The 16,788-nt window shown below is 56.2% G+C and overlaps 2 protein-coding genes across 2 annotated transcripts; both read right to left on the reverse strand.

Annotated features, from left to right (window-relative positions):
- Positions 1–577: 577 nt before the first annotated feature.
- MINDY4B (MINDY family member 4B) lies at positions 578–10,751 on the reverse strand (the record flags this gene model as incomplete). The annotated part of the gene is made up of 10 exons (XM_083868232.1): positions 578–711; positions 2,094–2,274; positions 2,962–3,120; positions 4,550–4,615; positions 5,304–5,448; positions 5,702–5,793; positions 6,924–7,043; positions 7,609–7,630; positions 8,682–8,812; positions 10,740–10,751. The coding sequence occupies 10 exons, from the start codon at positions 10,749–10,751 to the stop codon at positions 578–580; spliced, it is 1,062 nt and encodes a 353-aa protein (XP_083724358.1).
- Positions 10,752–11,918: 1,167 nt separating this feature from the next.
- Positions 11,919–16,062, reverse strand: CLRN1 (clarin 1; the record flags this gene model as incomplete). Its single annotated transcript, XM_083868796.1, has 3 exons — positions 11,919–12,184; positions 13,239–13,418; positions 15,810–16,062. 3 exons carry the CDS (start codon positions 16,060–16,062, stop codon positions 11,919–11,921), a joined length of 699 nt encoding a protein of 232 aa, XP_083724922.1.
- Between the last annotated feature and the right edge of the window lie 726 nt (positions 16,063–16,788).

The raw sequence follows: 16,788 nt of genomic DNA on the forward strand, positions 1-16,788 counted from the left end.
GGATTATCTGGATGAAGATAATGGGGACAAACCCCAAAACTCCAAGGGAAGAATTTATTGATCCTCTGTTATCAGCCAGTGAGACACGGGACAACCAAGTGGTGCCACAAAGAAATTTATCTGCCAGGAGTAATAAAATGTTGAATCGATGAAATGGGAGAAGGTCGGAGGGATTGAAACTAGAAGAACATCTGGGCTCAAAGGAATGTTTGAATAATGCATGAGGCTCATTTGAATATGTAACAAACTGATCTTTTTAAAGAGGTGGGGTTTAGTGGCGGGGTGTGCTGCACGCCAGGCACCCGGGCCACATCCTTTGCTTTAGTTCTGGTTCCTAATTGTCTTTTTTTAAAAATAAACTATTAAAAAAAAAATTACCAAGAGAGTGAATCTCGTTTTTCACCCAGTGGAGGAGCTGGCAGCGTGTGGTGGGTGCCGGGACCCCTCGGGGGGGTCCTCCTGCCCCTCCTCGGGAGAAAGGCTCTGTCCCTCGGGGGCAGGGTCCCCCTGCCCAAGAAAGGCTCTGTCCCTCGGGAGCAGCTCCTCCTGCCCCTCCTCAGCACAAGGGCTCTGTCCCTCAGCACAAGGGCTCTGTCTCGTCCCAGCTGACGGTGGCTCCCGCCCACCTGGTCCTGATCGCCATCTCCAGGCCTGGGCGCCTCTGCCCCGGCCCTTCCCCTCGAGCCTCCTCCCAGGGATGTGAGTGAGTGTCTGAAAAGGAAGCGAAAAATAAATGTCTAAAAAAACCCCCTTTAAACCCCAAGGCCACCCGAAAAGGCTCCGGTGCAGGTTAAAAGCAGAAGTTTCTGCAGCTGCAGGGGTGTGAGGGGCTGCCCCAGGGCTGGGGGATGCACCAGGGTGTGAGGGGCTGCCCCAGGGGTGGGGGATGCACCAGGGTGTGAGGGGCTGCCCCAGGGGTGGGGGATACACCAGGGCCGGGGGATACACCAGGGGGTGGGGGATACACCAGGGCCCCCCGGGCTGGGGCTGCCCCTGCCCCAAGGGCCCCCCCGGGGAATTCCGGGGCTCTCAGTGCAGCTCCGGGCTCCTGCACGGTGTGTTTGCACATTGCTTCTCTGAGCTCAGATAGGATCTGTGGCCACACCGGGTATCTGGTGGTGGATCTCCAATCACTCTGCCTCCCTGCAGATTTACACTTCAGTTTCAGGGTTCTGGCTTTGCTTTAAACGCTGCAGTGAAAGGGGAGCAGGGAAGGAGGCACAGTGAGGGAGGGGAGGGATGCACAGCAGCAGAGAAACGAGAAACTTGCACCCCAAGCACAAAACCTGGTTCACAGCCCAAGCGTTGCTGCAGGAGCAGTTTCTCCTCCCCGGGAGGAAATGAAACTCGGTGGGGACACGAGGGGTGAGGTGACACCTGGTGCTGGGCAAAGAGACAGACTGACTCAGCCAGCTGGGCCCTGCTGTGTGCAGGGTCTGTCTGGGGGACAGTTCCTTCCTTCCCAGGCTCTGGTGTGGAGCTGTGTTTTCGATCTGTGCTGAACACGGGCAGATTATACCGAGGGGATTTTGTTATTGCCGGGCAGTGCCAGCAGAGCCAAGGCCTTTTCTGCTCCTCCTGCTGCCCCCCTGGTGAGGAGGGTGGGTCAGGGCAGGCTGGGAGGAGACACACCAGGACAGACCCACAGGGATCCAGGGGATGTTCAGACAATCTGGCATCACGCCCAGGGTGTAAAGTGGGGGGAAGGAGGAGAAAGGGAGGGGGAATTTTGAGTGTGGTGTTTGTGTTCCCAGGTCGGGGCTGTGTGTGATGGGGCCCTGCTCTCCTGGAGGTGCCTGTGGAGGAAGTGAATTAATTCTCTGTTTTCCTTGGCCTGTGTGTGTGGCTTTTGCTTTTCTTATTAACCTTTTTTTATCTCAACCCACAGGTTCTTCAGCTCTGCCCTTCCCTGGTCCTGCAGGTGGGGAGGAGTGGAGGCTGGATGGGGCTGGATGGGGCAGCTGGAGAGAAGGTTATTATAAATTCTGAATCATGAAACAGTTCCTGTTGTGTTTAAACCTTGTATCGAGTGTCTAACACAGGCAGGGCAGTTGTGTGCCGCCCACCCCTCACCCCCCGAGCCCGGGCCGTACCGATGGTCAGTCGGGCAGTCCGGGGCCGCTCCCGCTGCCCGCGGTACAGGAACAGCCGGAAAACCCTCTCGGACCTCCAGTGGGAGAGCAGGCGGCTGTCGGTGCCGAAGAGGACGCTGTGCCTGCCCGAGACACTGCACAGCCACACGGGCACCCGGGGGGTCCGCAGCGCGGGGCTCACCTGGGGGGCGAGTGCCGGGACCCCCGGGCTGTGCTGGGGGTACGGGCTGAGCTGGGACCCCCGGGCTGTGCTGGGACCCCCGGGCTGCTCTGGGACCCCCGGGCTGTGCTGGGACCCCCGGGCTGTGCTGGGACCCCTGGGCTGGGCCAGGACCCCGGGCTGTGCTGGGGATCTGGGCTGTGCACTGGGACCCCCGGGCTGTGCTGGGACCCCTGGGCTGGGCCAGGACCCCCGGGCTGTACTGAGACCCCCGGGCTGTGCCGGGACCCCCGGGCTGTGTACTGGGACCCCCGGGCTGTGCTGGGACCCCTGGGCTGGGCCAGGACCCCGGGCTGTGCTGGGATCCCTGGGCTGGGCCAGGACCCCGGGCTGTGCTGGGACCCCTGGGCTGTGCTGGGACCCCCGGGCTGTGCCGGGACCCCTGGGCTGTGCCGGGACCCCCGGGCTGTGCCGGGACCCCTGGGCTGTGCCGGGACCCCCGGGCTGTGCCGGGACCCCGGGCTGTGCTGGGGGTACGGGCTGAGCTGGGGATCTGGGCTGTGCTGGGACCCCCGGGCTGTGCTGGGACCCCTGGGCTGTGCCGGGACCCCTGGGCTGTGCTGGGACCCCTGGACTGTGCTGGGACCCTGCCGGGGGTCGGGGCTGTACCGGGGGTCCCGCTGGCCCCGGGGCTGTCCCTGCGCTCACCTGCCGCTCCGGCGGGCCCCGCTCCCAGCGCAGGAATCCCACGGGGCCGCGCCGCTCCCGGGCCTCGCCATCCCCGTCCCCGGCCCCGCACGGCGCGTCCCGTTCACCGCCCAGCGCCCCCGGGCTGGCCCGGCCCGTCAGGAGCAGGCTGAGCACGGCCTGGGGACACGGCCCGGTCACACACCGGGGACACGGGACACGGCCCCGGCACACACCGGGGACACGGGGCAAAACCCCTGTCACACACTGGGGACACGGGGTAAAACCCTGTCACACATCAGGGACACAGAGAGAACACCCCATCACACACCAGGGACATGGGACACGGCCCGGCACACACCGGGGACATGGAGAGAACAGCCTCGTCACACACTGGGGACATGGGGTAAAACCTCTGTGACACACCGGGGACACAGAGAGAACTCCCCGTCACACACCGGGGACATGGGGTAAAACCCTGTCACACACCGGGGACATGGGGTAAAACCCTGTCACACACCGGGGACACGGGACAAACGCCCCTCGCAGGTGACAATGTCCTGCTGCCATGTCTGTCCCCAGCAGGGGAATGCCAGGCTGCAGTGGCTTTTTAAAATTATTGTTACTATCATCATCAACAACTGTTTTTTAAGTGCTCAGTCATGATTAAAAATTGCAAAATATTTTTAAATGGGTTTATGCTTCTTTTCTCTTTGGATTAATTAAGAAGTGATATTTTTTTCCTAAACCAGGTGTGGTAATACTAAAAGCAGAATGCCTGAGACATGTCCTACCTCTGTACAGGTGACGTTTCCGGAGCTGGCGTTCAGCAGAGGAGCTGTGTCACCCAGATCCTCCTGGAGCCTGTGGCCGAGCACAGCTCAGCAGGGCAGCCCTGGGGCTGGGCCAGGGGCAGCTCTGAGCCCCCTGCCCACCCAACAGGGATGAGGGAAAGGAAAAGGCTTCATAGAAAATGTAACCAAACTACAGGAAAATGATTAAAAAGTGAAATATACCTTTCAAGCGTCCTAGAGAAAAGTAAACTGTATAAAAATAGGATCACTCCGTGGCCTCCTTTGCCTTTGAACTGGAAAAAGGAATAAGGGATTACAGGAGAGGAATTATGGCCAGTAAATCATATTTGATTAAAACAATTCCTTTGTTTCAATACAGCCCCAGGTGAGTGTGTTGAGTTAGGTGAGTTATTCCAGGAAGATTTTGTAACTAATTTTGTTGAATAGGATCAGGTAGGAAAAGGAAGAAGAAACTTTCAGTTATTGGCTAAATGGGTCTTTGTACAATTTTCCTCATATTTTTGCTGAGGCCTCAAGGAATCACATCTTTGAATGACGTACAAAATACTGCCCTGTTTACCCAGTGCTTGTGGGCTGGGAGAGCTGCAATAATGGGTAAATTTACATGGAATTTACATGGGAGCAGATCCCTCCCCAAGCAAAGGCTGGAAATGATCCATGAACTAATTGCACATGAACTGTGTCAATGTCCTGATGACTGTGACACTGCTATGTCCAAAACGCCCATTTTGAACGGGAAATAAGATGTAATTTAGCAAGAAAACAACTTGGACAAAGCAGCAATCCCCACTTACAGAGTTTATGTGGTCAGAGATGAAGCCCTGAGCAGCAGCTTTCCCCGAGAACTCGAACAGCAGCACCTGTTGGGCATGGGCACCGTGAGGGTGGAGTGGGGGGGACATGAACTGTACCCAAACCTGAGCTTTTCAATCCTATGGGTCTGTTAATAAGGTATGTGGGGTACAGGTGTGTGGGGAACAGGTGTGTGTGGGGTACAGGTGTGTGGGGTACAGGTATATATGGGGTACAGGTGTGTGGGGTACAGTGTGTGGGGTACAGGTGTGTGGGGTACAGGTGTGTGGGGTACAGGTATATATGGGGTACAGGTGTGTGGGGTACAGTGTGTGGGGTACAGGTGTGTGGGGTACAGGTGTGTGGGGTACAGGTGAGTGTGGGGTACAGGTGTGTGGGGTACAGGTATATATGGGGTACAGGTGAGTGTGGGGTACAGGTGTGTGGGACACAGGTGTGTGTGGGGTACAGGTGTGTGTGGGGTACAGGTGTGTGGGGTACAGTGTGTGGGGTGCAGAGCTCTGGCTCTGTGCAGGGATTCAGGGAGCAGCTCTGTATTGGCAGGATTCTCCTTTTGGCAGGAAAAGGAGGATGGGCTGCAGGGGAGGTGGGTGTATCAGAGGCTGCACCAAGAGCTCTGGGGTCATCACTGTTTGTAGGGCAGCCCAGGTGAGGGGGCAGGTGTGGCAGGTTCTGTCTCAGGCCAAAGGCACCCTTGAGGAACATCCCACGGGCAGAAGGCGGGTCCATACTCACTCTCTCTGTGAAGCTGCTGGCTCTGTAGCCTTCAGGAGGCACCGTGGTGACAGGGGCAGTGACCAGGCACACGACAGCTCTGCCACCTCCTCCTGCTGCCCACAGGGTCTCTGCCAGGGCCGTGGCCAGTGCCTGCCCCTGCTCCCTGTGCCCCAGCTGGCACAGCCTGTGCCAGGGGACACCAGGGGCAGTGACACCCCGGGCGTGGGGCACAAGCCACTGCCCCGAAACCAGAGGATTTGGTGGGAAGGAGCCTCGCCTGGGGCTCAGCCCAGGCTCCTCTCCCAGTGTATATCCCCACCTGGATCTGCCCTTCTGAACCTGGATCTGAACCCGGAGGCTGGAGCTGACCAGGCAATGCATGGAAATACTTTCCAAGTGTCCCATGAGCAGCTTACCTGTCCAGGTGGGTGGATTCTGTCTCTCTTGTGAAGAGCAGGTATGTGATGATGTGTGCTTGCACAGCTGCCAGAATGGCCCTTGTTCCTCCCTGGGGACAGAAAACAACCCCTGCCACCTGAGGAGTCTGAAGGAGCACGTCCCCCTGCCAGGGGCACAACAAGGAATCCTTATGGGGAAGGAGCTGCAGGGTAGCCCTGGCCATGGGGGGGATCCTGTGCTGGGTGTCCTCCCTCCCTCCCTCCGTGCCAGGGAGCAGCACCCAGCTCCAGGTGTGCCTGGAAGCCCCAGGGTTTATTTTCTGTCCCCTCCAGCCTGGCAGCAAAGGGACAGAGGCCCTGAGGCAGCCCAGGGCTGATGTGAGGCCAGGCACACACTGCCCACTGTGCTGACACACACACCAGGGCTGTGGGCCCCCTGGGAATGCAGGGAGTGGCACCTGTGGCTGTAACCAGAGTTTCAGCCTCCAGACAAGTTCAGGGGATTTACAATCTGAGTGTGTATCTTGGCCACCTGCTTTTTGGGGTGCAGTGTTGTGATGGTAAATAAGGAAGAAGAAAACCTCCATCTGACAAAATGATGGTCCAGGTGACTTCACTTGTTGCATGTCTAGGTGGAGCAAAGTCTAATTCTCAGAAAAGAGAGAGGCTTTTTGCAGCCTGCTGTGTCTCTCCTGAGCCCTTCCCAGGAGCATCTCACACAGGTATCACAGGCCCTGCCCAGCCAGCTCTGAGCCATGAATCCACCCCAGCTTTGGCCAGCAGCTCCCTCCCCTGCCAGGACAGCAGTGAGGGGCTGCAGCTGCACCCCTGCAGCCTGCCCCGGTGGGGAAAGGTCAGCCTGCAGGTGGGAGAGGGTGGGGTGCAGGTGTGGGGGTACAGTGTGTGGGGTACAGGGTACAGGTGTGCAGAGTACAGGTGTGCAGGGTACAGGTGTGCAGGGTACAGGGTTCAGGTGTGCAGAGTGCAGCTGTACGGGGTGCAGGGTACAGGTGTGCAGGGTACAGGTGTGCAGGGTGCAGGTACAGGTGTGTGGGGTGCAGGGTACAGGTGTGCAGGGTACAGGTGTGTGGAGTACAGGTGTGCAGGGTACAGGTGTGCAGGGTGCAGGGTACAAGTGTGTGGCTGCTGAGGCCCCCTGCCCTGTCTGCAGGGGGCAAAGGCTCCCACAGGTGTCAGTGACCCCGGGCAGCCAGTGCCAGCCGCTGTGTGACCCTTTTACCTGTCCTATCTCCAGCCCGTAGGCCAGGTCAGAGTGAGGTGGGTGGAAGCTGAAGTGTGCTGCTGCCCACTCACGGCTGAACACGGGGGGGCTGTTCCTGAAGAGCAGCTCCTGCAGCCTCTGTGGAGGAGGAGGAGGAGGAGGAGGAGAGGGGCCAGGTCAGGTCCTGCAGCCCCCAGGAAGGGTCTGTGACACCAGGGGCTCTCGGGGTGCAGGTGTGTGCCCTCAGCCAGGGCAGTGACACTGTGCTGCAGGGACTTCACTCAGCACCCAGGTGAGGTTTGGTTACAGTGTGTAATAACTCACATTTGGGTACAGTGCACATTCTGGGGAGGATTGCACTGGGCACATTCTGGGGAGGATTGCACTGGCCCATCCTGCCATTACTGCAGGACTGCCAAACTGCTGGACAGCAGCACCCACAGCAGTGCTTTTGGGGTACTCAACAGGAGCTGAAATCCCCCACTGACGGTGCTAAAGGCCCTTTCCAAGGTGACAATTCTGAGATTCCATGACCCTGCCTCCTGTCCCGAGGCTGTGTGCCAGGGAAGCCCTAACTGAGCTCCGGGAAATTGCCCGTTGTCATTTGCCTGTTCTCCCCTGAGAATTACCGCGGATCAGCTTTAGGGCTGCATTCCAGCTGTGTTTGCTAAGATCTCCTAAACAATCCATCCCTGTTCCCCACCCTGTTCTGCTGACGGCTGAGCCTGCACCCACAGACAGCACCAGGAGAGGCTCCCAGTCCCGCTCCCTTCAGGAGATCCAGTTACAGCTCATATTTAATTCAGCAGCAGCTCATCTTTAACTCAGCAGCAGCTCACCTTTGCCGTGTCCGGGGAGACGGGGCGGCCGCCCCGGGGGAGCGGGAGGGGCCGGGGGGCGCCGGGGGGGTTCTGTGGCCCTGGGGACCCCCCGGCTCCGGCGCTGCCGTGTCCCGGCTGCAGGAGAGGAGCAGAGGGACCCTCAGCCGGGGCTCCCCCGCCGGGTTCAGGGTGGGCACAGCCCTGCCCAGGGGATGGGGGCACTGGGATATGGGTGTCCCCGACTTCCAGCTGTTCCCAGACATTCCCAGCACATCCCTGCGGGCTGGTGACTGCAGCAGTTTTAGCAGGTGTGTGTCTGAATTACGGGAATGTCCTTCAGTGCCCCCTGAGATAAAGGCACAGCAGGTTTCCCCAATACTTACATCCTGGAGATCTCAGTTTGTTTTCTAAAACTCATGAGTTTTGGATGGAAAGGTTAATCAAGCGTTGGGCTGCTCTGTCCCTTTGGTTTCAAAACATCTGAAGAAAACACCTGTTTCTCAAAGAATCAGCACGAGAAATGAACCTGCACAGAGCCCTGGGCTGCGGGTGTGGATGTGTGACCTCAGTGCCCACCAGGGACAGCCCAAAACCCACCAGACACACGGAAAATATTACCTTTGGAAAAGGACTTTCCTGATGAGCCGTGCTGCTGAATTCCAAACTGAAACCGTAAAATGAAGTACAAATTAAAACACCCAAGAGAGGTATTGACAGCATGTGGAGAAACCCGAGCCCAGCCAGAAGAGAAACCCCGGAACAAAGGAAGAATAAGAGCTGTGGAATTTATGTTACTGAGTACACAAGGACCTTTTGTCATTGTCACATAACCTTTGTAATAAAACATAAATTTTAATAAATAAATAAGCTCTGCAATAAAACATGACTTTAAAAATTACAACAAACAACCACCTGGAATTAAAACCCTGTTAAATAAGGAGAATAAACACCTTACCCAGGGAAACTAAAGATTTCTCTCCATTTGCTCAGATCAGAGATTCTGCTGGCGATTTCCTCCAGCTCCGTGGGGGCAGCGTGCTCAGCGCCGGGGTCACCCACGGCCCGGCCAGCGATGGGCCGGGGGGGCTGAGAGGGATGGTTTGGGGGAATGAGAGTGATGGTCCGGGGGCTGCAGAGCGATGGTCCGAGGGATGAGAGGGATGGTTTGGGGGCTGAGAGCGATGCTCCCTCCGGGCTCTGCGGGCGCTGCTCCGAGTGATGCTCCAGGCGATGCTCCGGGGGGAGCTCCGGGCTCTGCGGGGGATGCTCCAGGGGGCGCTGAGAACGATGCTCCGGGCTCTGCTCCGGGCCGGGGGCACTGGAGCCCCGGGGGACCCCCGCTCCCACCCTCGCTGCTGAGAGGCCCCGACGTCCCTGCCCGTCCCACGGACATGGAGGAGCCCGGAGAGCCCGGAGAGCCCGGCCGTGCCCGCAGCATCAATGATTAATGCCGGGCAGCAGAGCAGAGGGGAGGGCGGCAGCGGGGGCTGCTCGGGGGGGCTGCTGAGGGCAGGAGGGTGGGGCAGGGGCAGGAACCAGGGTGTCCCCAGAGTGGGGCAGGGGCAGGAACCAGGGTGTCCCCAGAGTGGGGCAGGAACCAGGGTGTCCCCAGAGTGGGGCAGGAACCAGGGTGTTCCCAGAGTGGGGCAGGAACCAGGGTGTCCCCAGAGTGGGGCAGGAACCAGGGTGTTCCCAGAGTGGGGAGGTGTGGGGATTTATGAGAGTAAGACAGACTTAATTAGCATATTTAGTTTGGTGACTAGGATGTCTTGGAAAGAACAAACAGAACTTTGAGCTTATGAGAAGATGGGATTAGAAATCTGCTAAAGAGAAGAAGATTTAATCAACTTCTTACATGGATATGTTAAAAAAATGTATGAGTTGTTTGTATGGTTTTTTAATTTAATTATTGTGGTAGAAATTATTAACCTTACTGAAATGGTATATAAGTTTTTGGAAAACTTGAGTAAAATTAGATTTTGATCATGGTTAGTGTCTCTGTCTCTCCTTCAATCGCCGATAGGGAGGGAGCAGGGGAATGTTCATGGATGTGAGGAGGTGCAGGGTCCGTGCTGGGGCTCCCTGGGGGTCCTTTCTGGGGTTCCCTCAGGGTCCAGGATGGGGTTCCCTCACGGTTTGCACTGGGCAGACCAGATCTGCTCTTTCCGCCGCTCAAACACACAAACATTGTTTTATTTATTTACTGTGTGATTTTATTTTGCTGGTAGGAAGTTGTTGTTGGCCTTAGGAACAGCTGGGCTGGTGCTCAGGGTGGGATGTGGGGGGGTCAGGCCGGGCTTTGGGCACAGGGACCCTCGTGAGGACACCCGGACCCCAGGCTGGGGCTGCTCTGCACAGTAAAGGGACATTTGGGTTTGCTGTGTAGTAAACAACACCATGACATGAAATACAAATGATGCTTTAAGAACATTCATTAACATTAGGAGAAATACGCATGCAGATTAGGAAGAAAATGCTGAAAAAGGCTGGGAGTTGTGGTGACCTGCAGAAGCCCTTCCACAGTGATAAACCCCAGGGAGATGCAGAGGCAGAGCTGCCTTGGGAAAAGACACAGCTGGCAAACCTCTACAATAGGCAGCAGTGCTTTGTCTTTCCCAGTAAAAGTACAAAAAATGACATCAAAGTCAGTAAGGCCTTGTGGGCTGGTGGATGCTGAAGCACAGAGGGCTCTGATACCTGCTCTGATCTGTGCCTGACACGGGGTGGATGCTGGCTGGGATTGCTCCTCTCCTCCAGCTGGCTGGAACTGCGCCTCACCCACAGCTGGGAGGATTCTCCTCACCCACAGCTGGCTGGGATTGCTCCTCATCCACAGCTGGCAGGGTTCTCCTGACCCACAGCTGGGAGGGTTACTCCTCACTCACAGCTGGCAGGGTTACTCCTCACTCACAGCTGGCAGGGTTACTCCTCACTCACAGCTGGGAGGGTTCTCCTCACCCACAGCTGGGAGGGTTCTCCTCACTCACAGCTGGCAGGGTTACTCCTCACTCACAGCTGGGCCCATCCCTGCAGGTAAATGGGGCAGGGGGTCTCCACCTCTGTTTGCTCTGGAGGCTGTTCTGTGTCCTGTGAGGAGCACCTCACCCCCAAGGCACCCAGGGAACCCCACAGAGGTGCTGTTTGCTGGTGTGATGCCCTTCCTGGGGAAGCAGCTCTTGCTGTAGCTCACCTGGGGGTGTTCAGGGGGTGAGGCTGAGGTGTGTTCTGGTTTCCCACAGCAGACCCTCCTGTGTTCATTCCCCAGCCCCTGCTGAGCTGCAGCTGCACAGCAGCCTGTGTCCTGTGTTGTGCTGCCCTTCTCCAGAGCTCCTGGCTCGGTTTGTTGGTATTGTTTGATAAGAACTTGCAGGGCTGTTCTCTGGTGGAGGTACCCGGGCTCAGCCCTGCTCTCTGCCCTGGGGAATGCCCTTTTCCTGGTGAGCTCAGGGGGTTTGTCCTGCACTGCCAGGCCTGGCTGCCTGCCCCAGGCAAGCAGGAGCCCGTGGCATCCCCCCTGTGCTGTGCCAGCTTTGTCCCCAGGCTGCAGCCCTGCTGGGGACACGAGGGCTCCCAGGCTTTGGGCTTGGAGCACAGTCTGGTTTGTTAAAAGGACAAACCCCAGGGAGTTTCATGCAGAGAAATGGAGCTGTTGCCATGCACGTGAAGCCAGATCAAAGTGCAGGGGTTTGGGCTGTGCCCTCTGAGCACTGCACAGGGGAGCTGAGCCTGAGGGGTGCTGGGGCAGAGCCTGGGCATTGTCCTGTCCCTTGCTGGGTGTCCTGGGGCCCTGCTGCCCTGGTGTGGTCACAGCTGCATCCTCGCCTTCCCCAGGGCTGGGGCAGAGCTGCTGCTGCTCAGTGTCTGCTTCTACTGCAACCCGTTGACTGGACTTTCTGATTCAGTGCAACTCTACTGAGAGTCCCATTTTTCTTCATACCAGCCACTTTCAAAACAGTTTACAGAGAAAATAAAGTCTCAATAAGATCTTACCCCAAGAAAGAGGGCTTTTCCATCCAGACATTATCATACAGCACATCCTCTTTTGTTCTGCTCACACCATACTGACACTTATTTGAAACTTTCCTTTTTTTACCTTCTCTAGAGCTAATAATTCACAAGTTGGTACCTCTGGTGGTTGTGGATGTAACAGTGACAAACTGCTTTACTTGAAACATTCTTAAACCCCATCATTTTAATACATCAGGTCAACTGCTCCTGTGATTGTCCCTGAATCTTTTGATTTTGAAAAGGGAAATTCAAATCCAGCAAATCTGATCAGCAGGGCATTGAGGAAATGCACCAGGGAGCAAACCAGGATGGTCCAGAAGGAATCTGCAAACTGTTCACTGTGAGTCTTGAAGGTAAAGGTTCCCTCTTTGAAATTAGCAATTTTCTCTGAAAGGTGGTGGATCTTCACCTCTGAGGAGAAGAGGATCATGATGAGGCAGCCACAGGAACCTGGAAGGGAGGGGGAGATGCTCATCAGCTCAGCAATGCCTCTGCCATGCTGTGTGGTGTGAGCTGCAGCCAAATACCACATGGAGAATGTTTGTGTGGCCCTCAGCTTTAACTGGGAGTATTTTTGGAACCCAAGCCCATGGCTACTGAAATGGGTAAACTTTTCTAAGTGAGTTTGGCTCAGGACCAGGAGCATTTAGTGCCCTGAGCTAGTGAAGTGTCAGTGCTCACGTTCAGCTTTAAGGTGCTCATTGTCCCACTGAGCATAAAGGAGCTCTCTGAACACAAACACCTGCTGAATCCTTTGTTAAATCACCATTGCAGTGTGTAATACCCTGCAGAGTCAGGGTACACCTGCCTGTCAGAGCCGAGGGAGGGGCGTGTGCCAGAGGGATGGGGACCCTCAGTTATCCCTGTGTGGTTCCTCAGGGCCCAGGAGCTGCTGCCAGCCCTGGCTCTGGCTGCTCAGCTCTCCTGCCCCTGGCAAGGCTGTGCTGCTCCCGGGGCTGACCTGGCCCACATTGCCTGGAGCCCTCCTGCTGTGGAACCATCACTGGCATATTTGGGTTGTTTTTTCCCCCTATTCTTACTCTGGTGAGGTTCCTGGGTCTGACTGTGTGCGAGGTGCCAGCGATGCCACCCCAGCTCTGGGCTCCCCTCTGCCCTGGCTCCCTGCAGCTGCCTGCCCCTGCCCATCCTGACACCCACCCTCCTGTGGGATTCCCCAGTTTATCTCTCAAATTCCACCTGGAAAACACAGGTTTGGATATGGCAGAGTCACCTGCCTTCCTGCCTGGCTTGCCTTGGCCAGTTTGGAGTCAATGCAGCCACAGTTTAACCCAGTTTAACCCAGTTTAACCCAGTTTAACTCAGTTTAACCCAGTTTAACCCAGTTTAACTCAGTTTAACTCAGTTTAACCCAGTTTAACCCAGTTTAACTCAGTTTAACCCAATTTAACCCAGTTTAGCCCAGTTTAACTCAGTTTAACGGCTCTCCTGGGCTGGAAGGGGTGCTGTGAGCAGAGCCAGCCCCAGCACAGCCCGGGGTACTCACAGGAGATGAAGCTCCACAGGTAGAGCCCCACGGGGCCGTGCAGGGTCTCGTAGGGGCTGCCAAAGGCATTGAGCATGAAGAACCCTGCAGCCACCAGGGCAAAGACAATCAGCACTGAGCAGAAGAGAATGACACTGACGTGGATGCTTGCAGGGATAACTCTGAGCAAATCTGGAAAAACTGAAAACAAAACAAACACAATGTTATTATACACGTTAAGCAAAGGTGTCTCTGATGTCAGGCTGGGGAAGTTCCTGCTCGTTTGTGATAATTGTTTTAATCCTGCTCTTCTAAATGCAGCCAGATGAAATGATTAACTAGAAATGGTTTTCCATGGATGTTTGGAGGCAGAAAAAATCTGAGAAACTCAGAATTATAGACTGGCCAGGAGAGAAAGAGAGAGAGAGACCAGCTGCAGGGAAAGCCTCTCCTCCCCTTCCTGGGGGTGGTATTTGGTCCTCAATGTGAAGGAATAGCATTAGCTCCCATGGCACTATCTGATGTTTTGGGAAAACATTCAAAACTCTGTATTTAATAATATAATTTTGTATGGTTTGTTTTAAGAAAAGAAATTATGGGATGGTTTTGAATCCTCCCCTGGGCCTCTGCATCTATAGATGGTTCTGTCCTTAACATTTTATATGTGATGTATTAGGAAAAATTAATTCCAGAAGCAATGCTGCCTTGAAAGGAAACCATTCCTCCATGGTCCTGAATGAACCCATGTGTGCTGTGCATGGCAGGGACCTTTAGAAAATGAACCACTGACCTAGAAACTGATGGGAATGACTGGGAACAAATGGAGCAGAAGTTTTCCCCAGCTGAACTGGGTTTGCTGGCTGAGCAAATTCATATTACAATTAAAAGAGACACGGTGGTCAGAGGGGAGCATTTAATGGGAACAAGCACAGAACAAATTCATTTAGCCTGTTTTCCGTGTCTGTTCTCCTCAGACAGGCTAAAGTGCAGTGAGTGCATTAAGCCATGGCTGTGCATTTTGTAAGTTTGTCCTGCTTTCCTGAACGCTCCTGCTGAGCTTCCCAGGCACGCAGGGGATGGGAGGGGGCAGGAGCAGCACCTTGTGCTCTGTGCCCTGAGGTGGATGCCCCTGACCCCTCACAGCTGCCCCTGACTGAACCAGTGTCAGCCCCAGAGCTGCTGGCAGCTGGAGCAGCCCTGGTCATGTCTCACCTACAGCAGTAAAACCATCCTTGGGATTGCACAGACCCCTCTGAAAATTCACCCACAGTGCAATAACTGCACCCTGGGGTGGCACAGAGCAATCAAGAGGGAACTTCAGCAGTATAAACCGACTAGTGATGGAGTTTAGAGAGAGCAAATGGTAATACTACCTTAAATTAGCTTGGTTTACTATTTTGGGAAAATGTTATATAGTAAATAATTTCTGGTCCCTGGTCTGGTAACCTTCCCTGGCATTAAATGAGTGTGAGCAATTTGGATGTGCTGTAGGAGCAGAACAATTACAAACTGTGTGCTGTAGGAACTCCAGGAGATTTGTATTGTACACACAGCAAATGGCTGTTACTGCCTGTTCCGCTGCTGCTGGATACAAATGTGTCTTGTTTCATAATTTTTTATTGATCTTCTTATTCTTGAAGATTAATAGGTTATGAATGTAAACTGAAGCCATTACTGACACTTTGACATGGTGTGTGTCAGGTACCAAGTCAGCCAGCACTCCCCAGCCAGGCTCCCCCAGCCCTGCCTCCAATTAGTGCCACAGACTGAAAACTTTTGGGCTGTTTTGTTTCTCATTAGCAGCCAGTACCCCGGCTCTTTCTGAGGTTCTTGCTGGTTTAGTTCTTTAATTCTTTTTGTCAACACAGACATCAGGTTGTAATGCAGGCACACAGAGGAGGATGATGGAGATTAATTAAACCCCCCAAATATTCTTTTAAAAATGATAGTATAAATCTTTTGGAACGTGGCTATCTGTGTAACTGCATCATAGATTCTTGACGACATCAGCCAGGCTGTGTTAGTGTCATAAACCAAGTTATTGACCCCTGATCTATTGGCAGATCAGGGCAGGGTAAGGGCAGCGTTGTTTTGGCAGGTGCTGTGCTGGGGGATCAGTGTCCGTGTGTCCGTGTGGGCAGCCCTGTCTCTGTGTCCGTGTGTCCGTGTGTCCTGTGTCCGTGTGTCCTGTGTGTGTCCGTGTGTCCTGTGTCCGTGTGTCCGTGTGTCCGTGTGTCCGTGTGTCCATGCGGGGAGCCCTGTCCCTGTCCCCGTTCCCGTCCCCGTTCCCGTCCCTGTCCCTGTCCCAGTCCCATCCCCATCCCCATCCCCATCCCATCCCATCCCCATCCCCATCCCTGTCCCATCCCTGTGCCCTGTCTCATCCCTGTCCCCATCCCTGTCCCATCCCCATCCCCATCCCTGTCCCATCCCCGTCCCCGTCCCTGTCCCCGTCCCTGTCCCCGTCCCTGTCCCAGTCCCATCCCCATCCCATCCCATCCCCATCCCCATCCCGCGCTCAGCCCGGGCGCGGCGGGCACTCACTCACTCACTCACTCACTCACTCACTCACTCACTCACTCACTCACTCACAGGAGAAGGGGAAGGGTCTCCCGCCGAGGCCGCACTGCCGCACCCGCTGCCCGGAGAAGAGCCCGTACTGGATGTGGCCGATGAACTTGTGCAGCTCGGGGCCGCTGGCGTTGACCAGCAGCGCTCCGGTGCTGCAGAGGACGGAGCCCCGCACCCAGAGCTGTGTGCCCACGGCGGCCGCGGCGCCCAGAGCGCTGGCCAGGCTCAGCAGCCCGGCCGTGCAGAAAATCAGCCTCTTCTGCGGCGCGGGCATGGCCACGCTCGGGCTGCGGGACACGGCTGCGGGAGAGAGGCGGGCCCGGGGCCTGGGAGCGGCTGCGGCCCGGATGGACAGCCCGGTGTCCGGCCAGCCCTGAACTGAGAGCTCAGTGCCCGGCCAGCCCTGAACTGACAGCCCGGTGTCCGGCCAGCCCTGAGCGGGGAGCCCCGGCAGGCGGCCAGACCTGAACTGAGAGCCCAGTGCCAAACCCTGTCCCAAGAGCCCAGCCCTGTCCTGAGAGCCCAGTGCCAAACTCTGTCCTGAGAACCCAGTGCCCGGCCAGCCCTGAACCCAGAGCCCAGTGCCAAACCCTGTCCTGAGAGCCCAGTGCCCAGCCCTGAACTGAGAGCCCAGTGCTCAGTCCTGTCCCAAGAGCCCCAGTGCCAAACCCTGACCTGAGTCCCCCAATATCCAGCCCTGTCCTGAGAGCTCAGTGCCCAGCCCTGAACTGAGAACCCAGTGCCAAACCCTGTCCTGGGAGCCCACTGCCTGGTCAGCCCTGTCCTGAGAACCCAGTGCCCAGCCCTGAACTGAGAACCCAGTGCCAAACCCTGTCCTGGGAGCCCACTGCCTGGTCAGCCCTGTCCTGAGAACCCAGTGCCCAGCCCTAAACTGAGAACCCAGTGCCAAACCCTGTCCTGGGAGCCCAGCCCTGTCCTGGGAGCCCCAGTGCCCAGCCCTGAACTGAGAACCCAGTGCCAAACCCTGTCCTGAGTCCCC

This window comes from Zosterops lateralis (assembly GCF_965231275.1).
Source record: "Zosterops lateralis genome assembly, chromosome: 10".
Lineage (NCBI taxonomy): Eukaryota > Metazoa > Chordata > Aves > Passeriformes > Zosteropidae > Zosterops > Zosterops lateralis.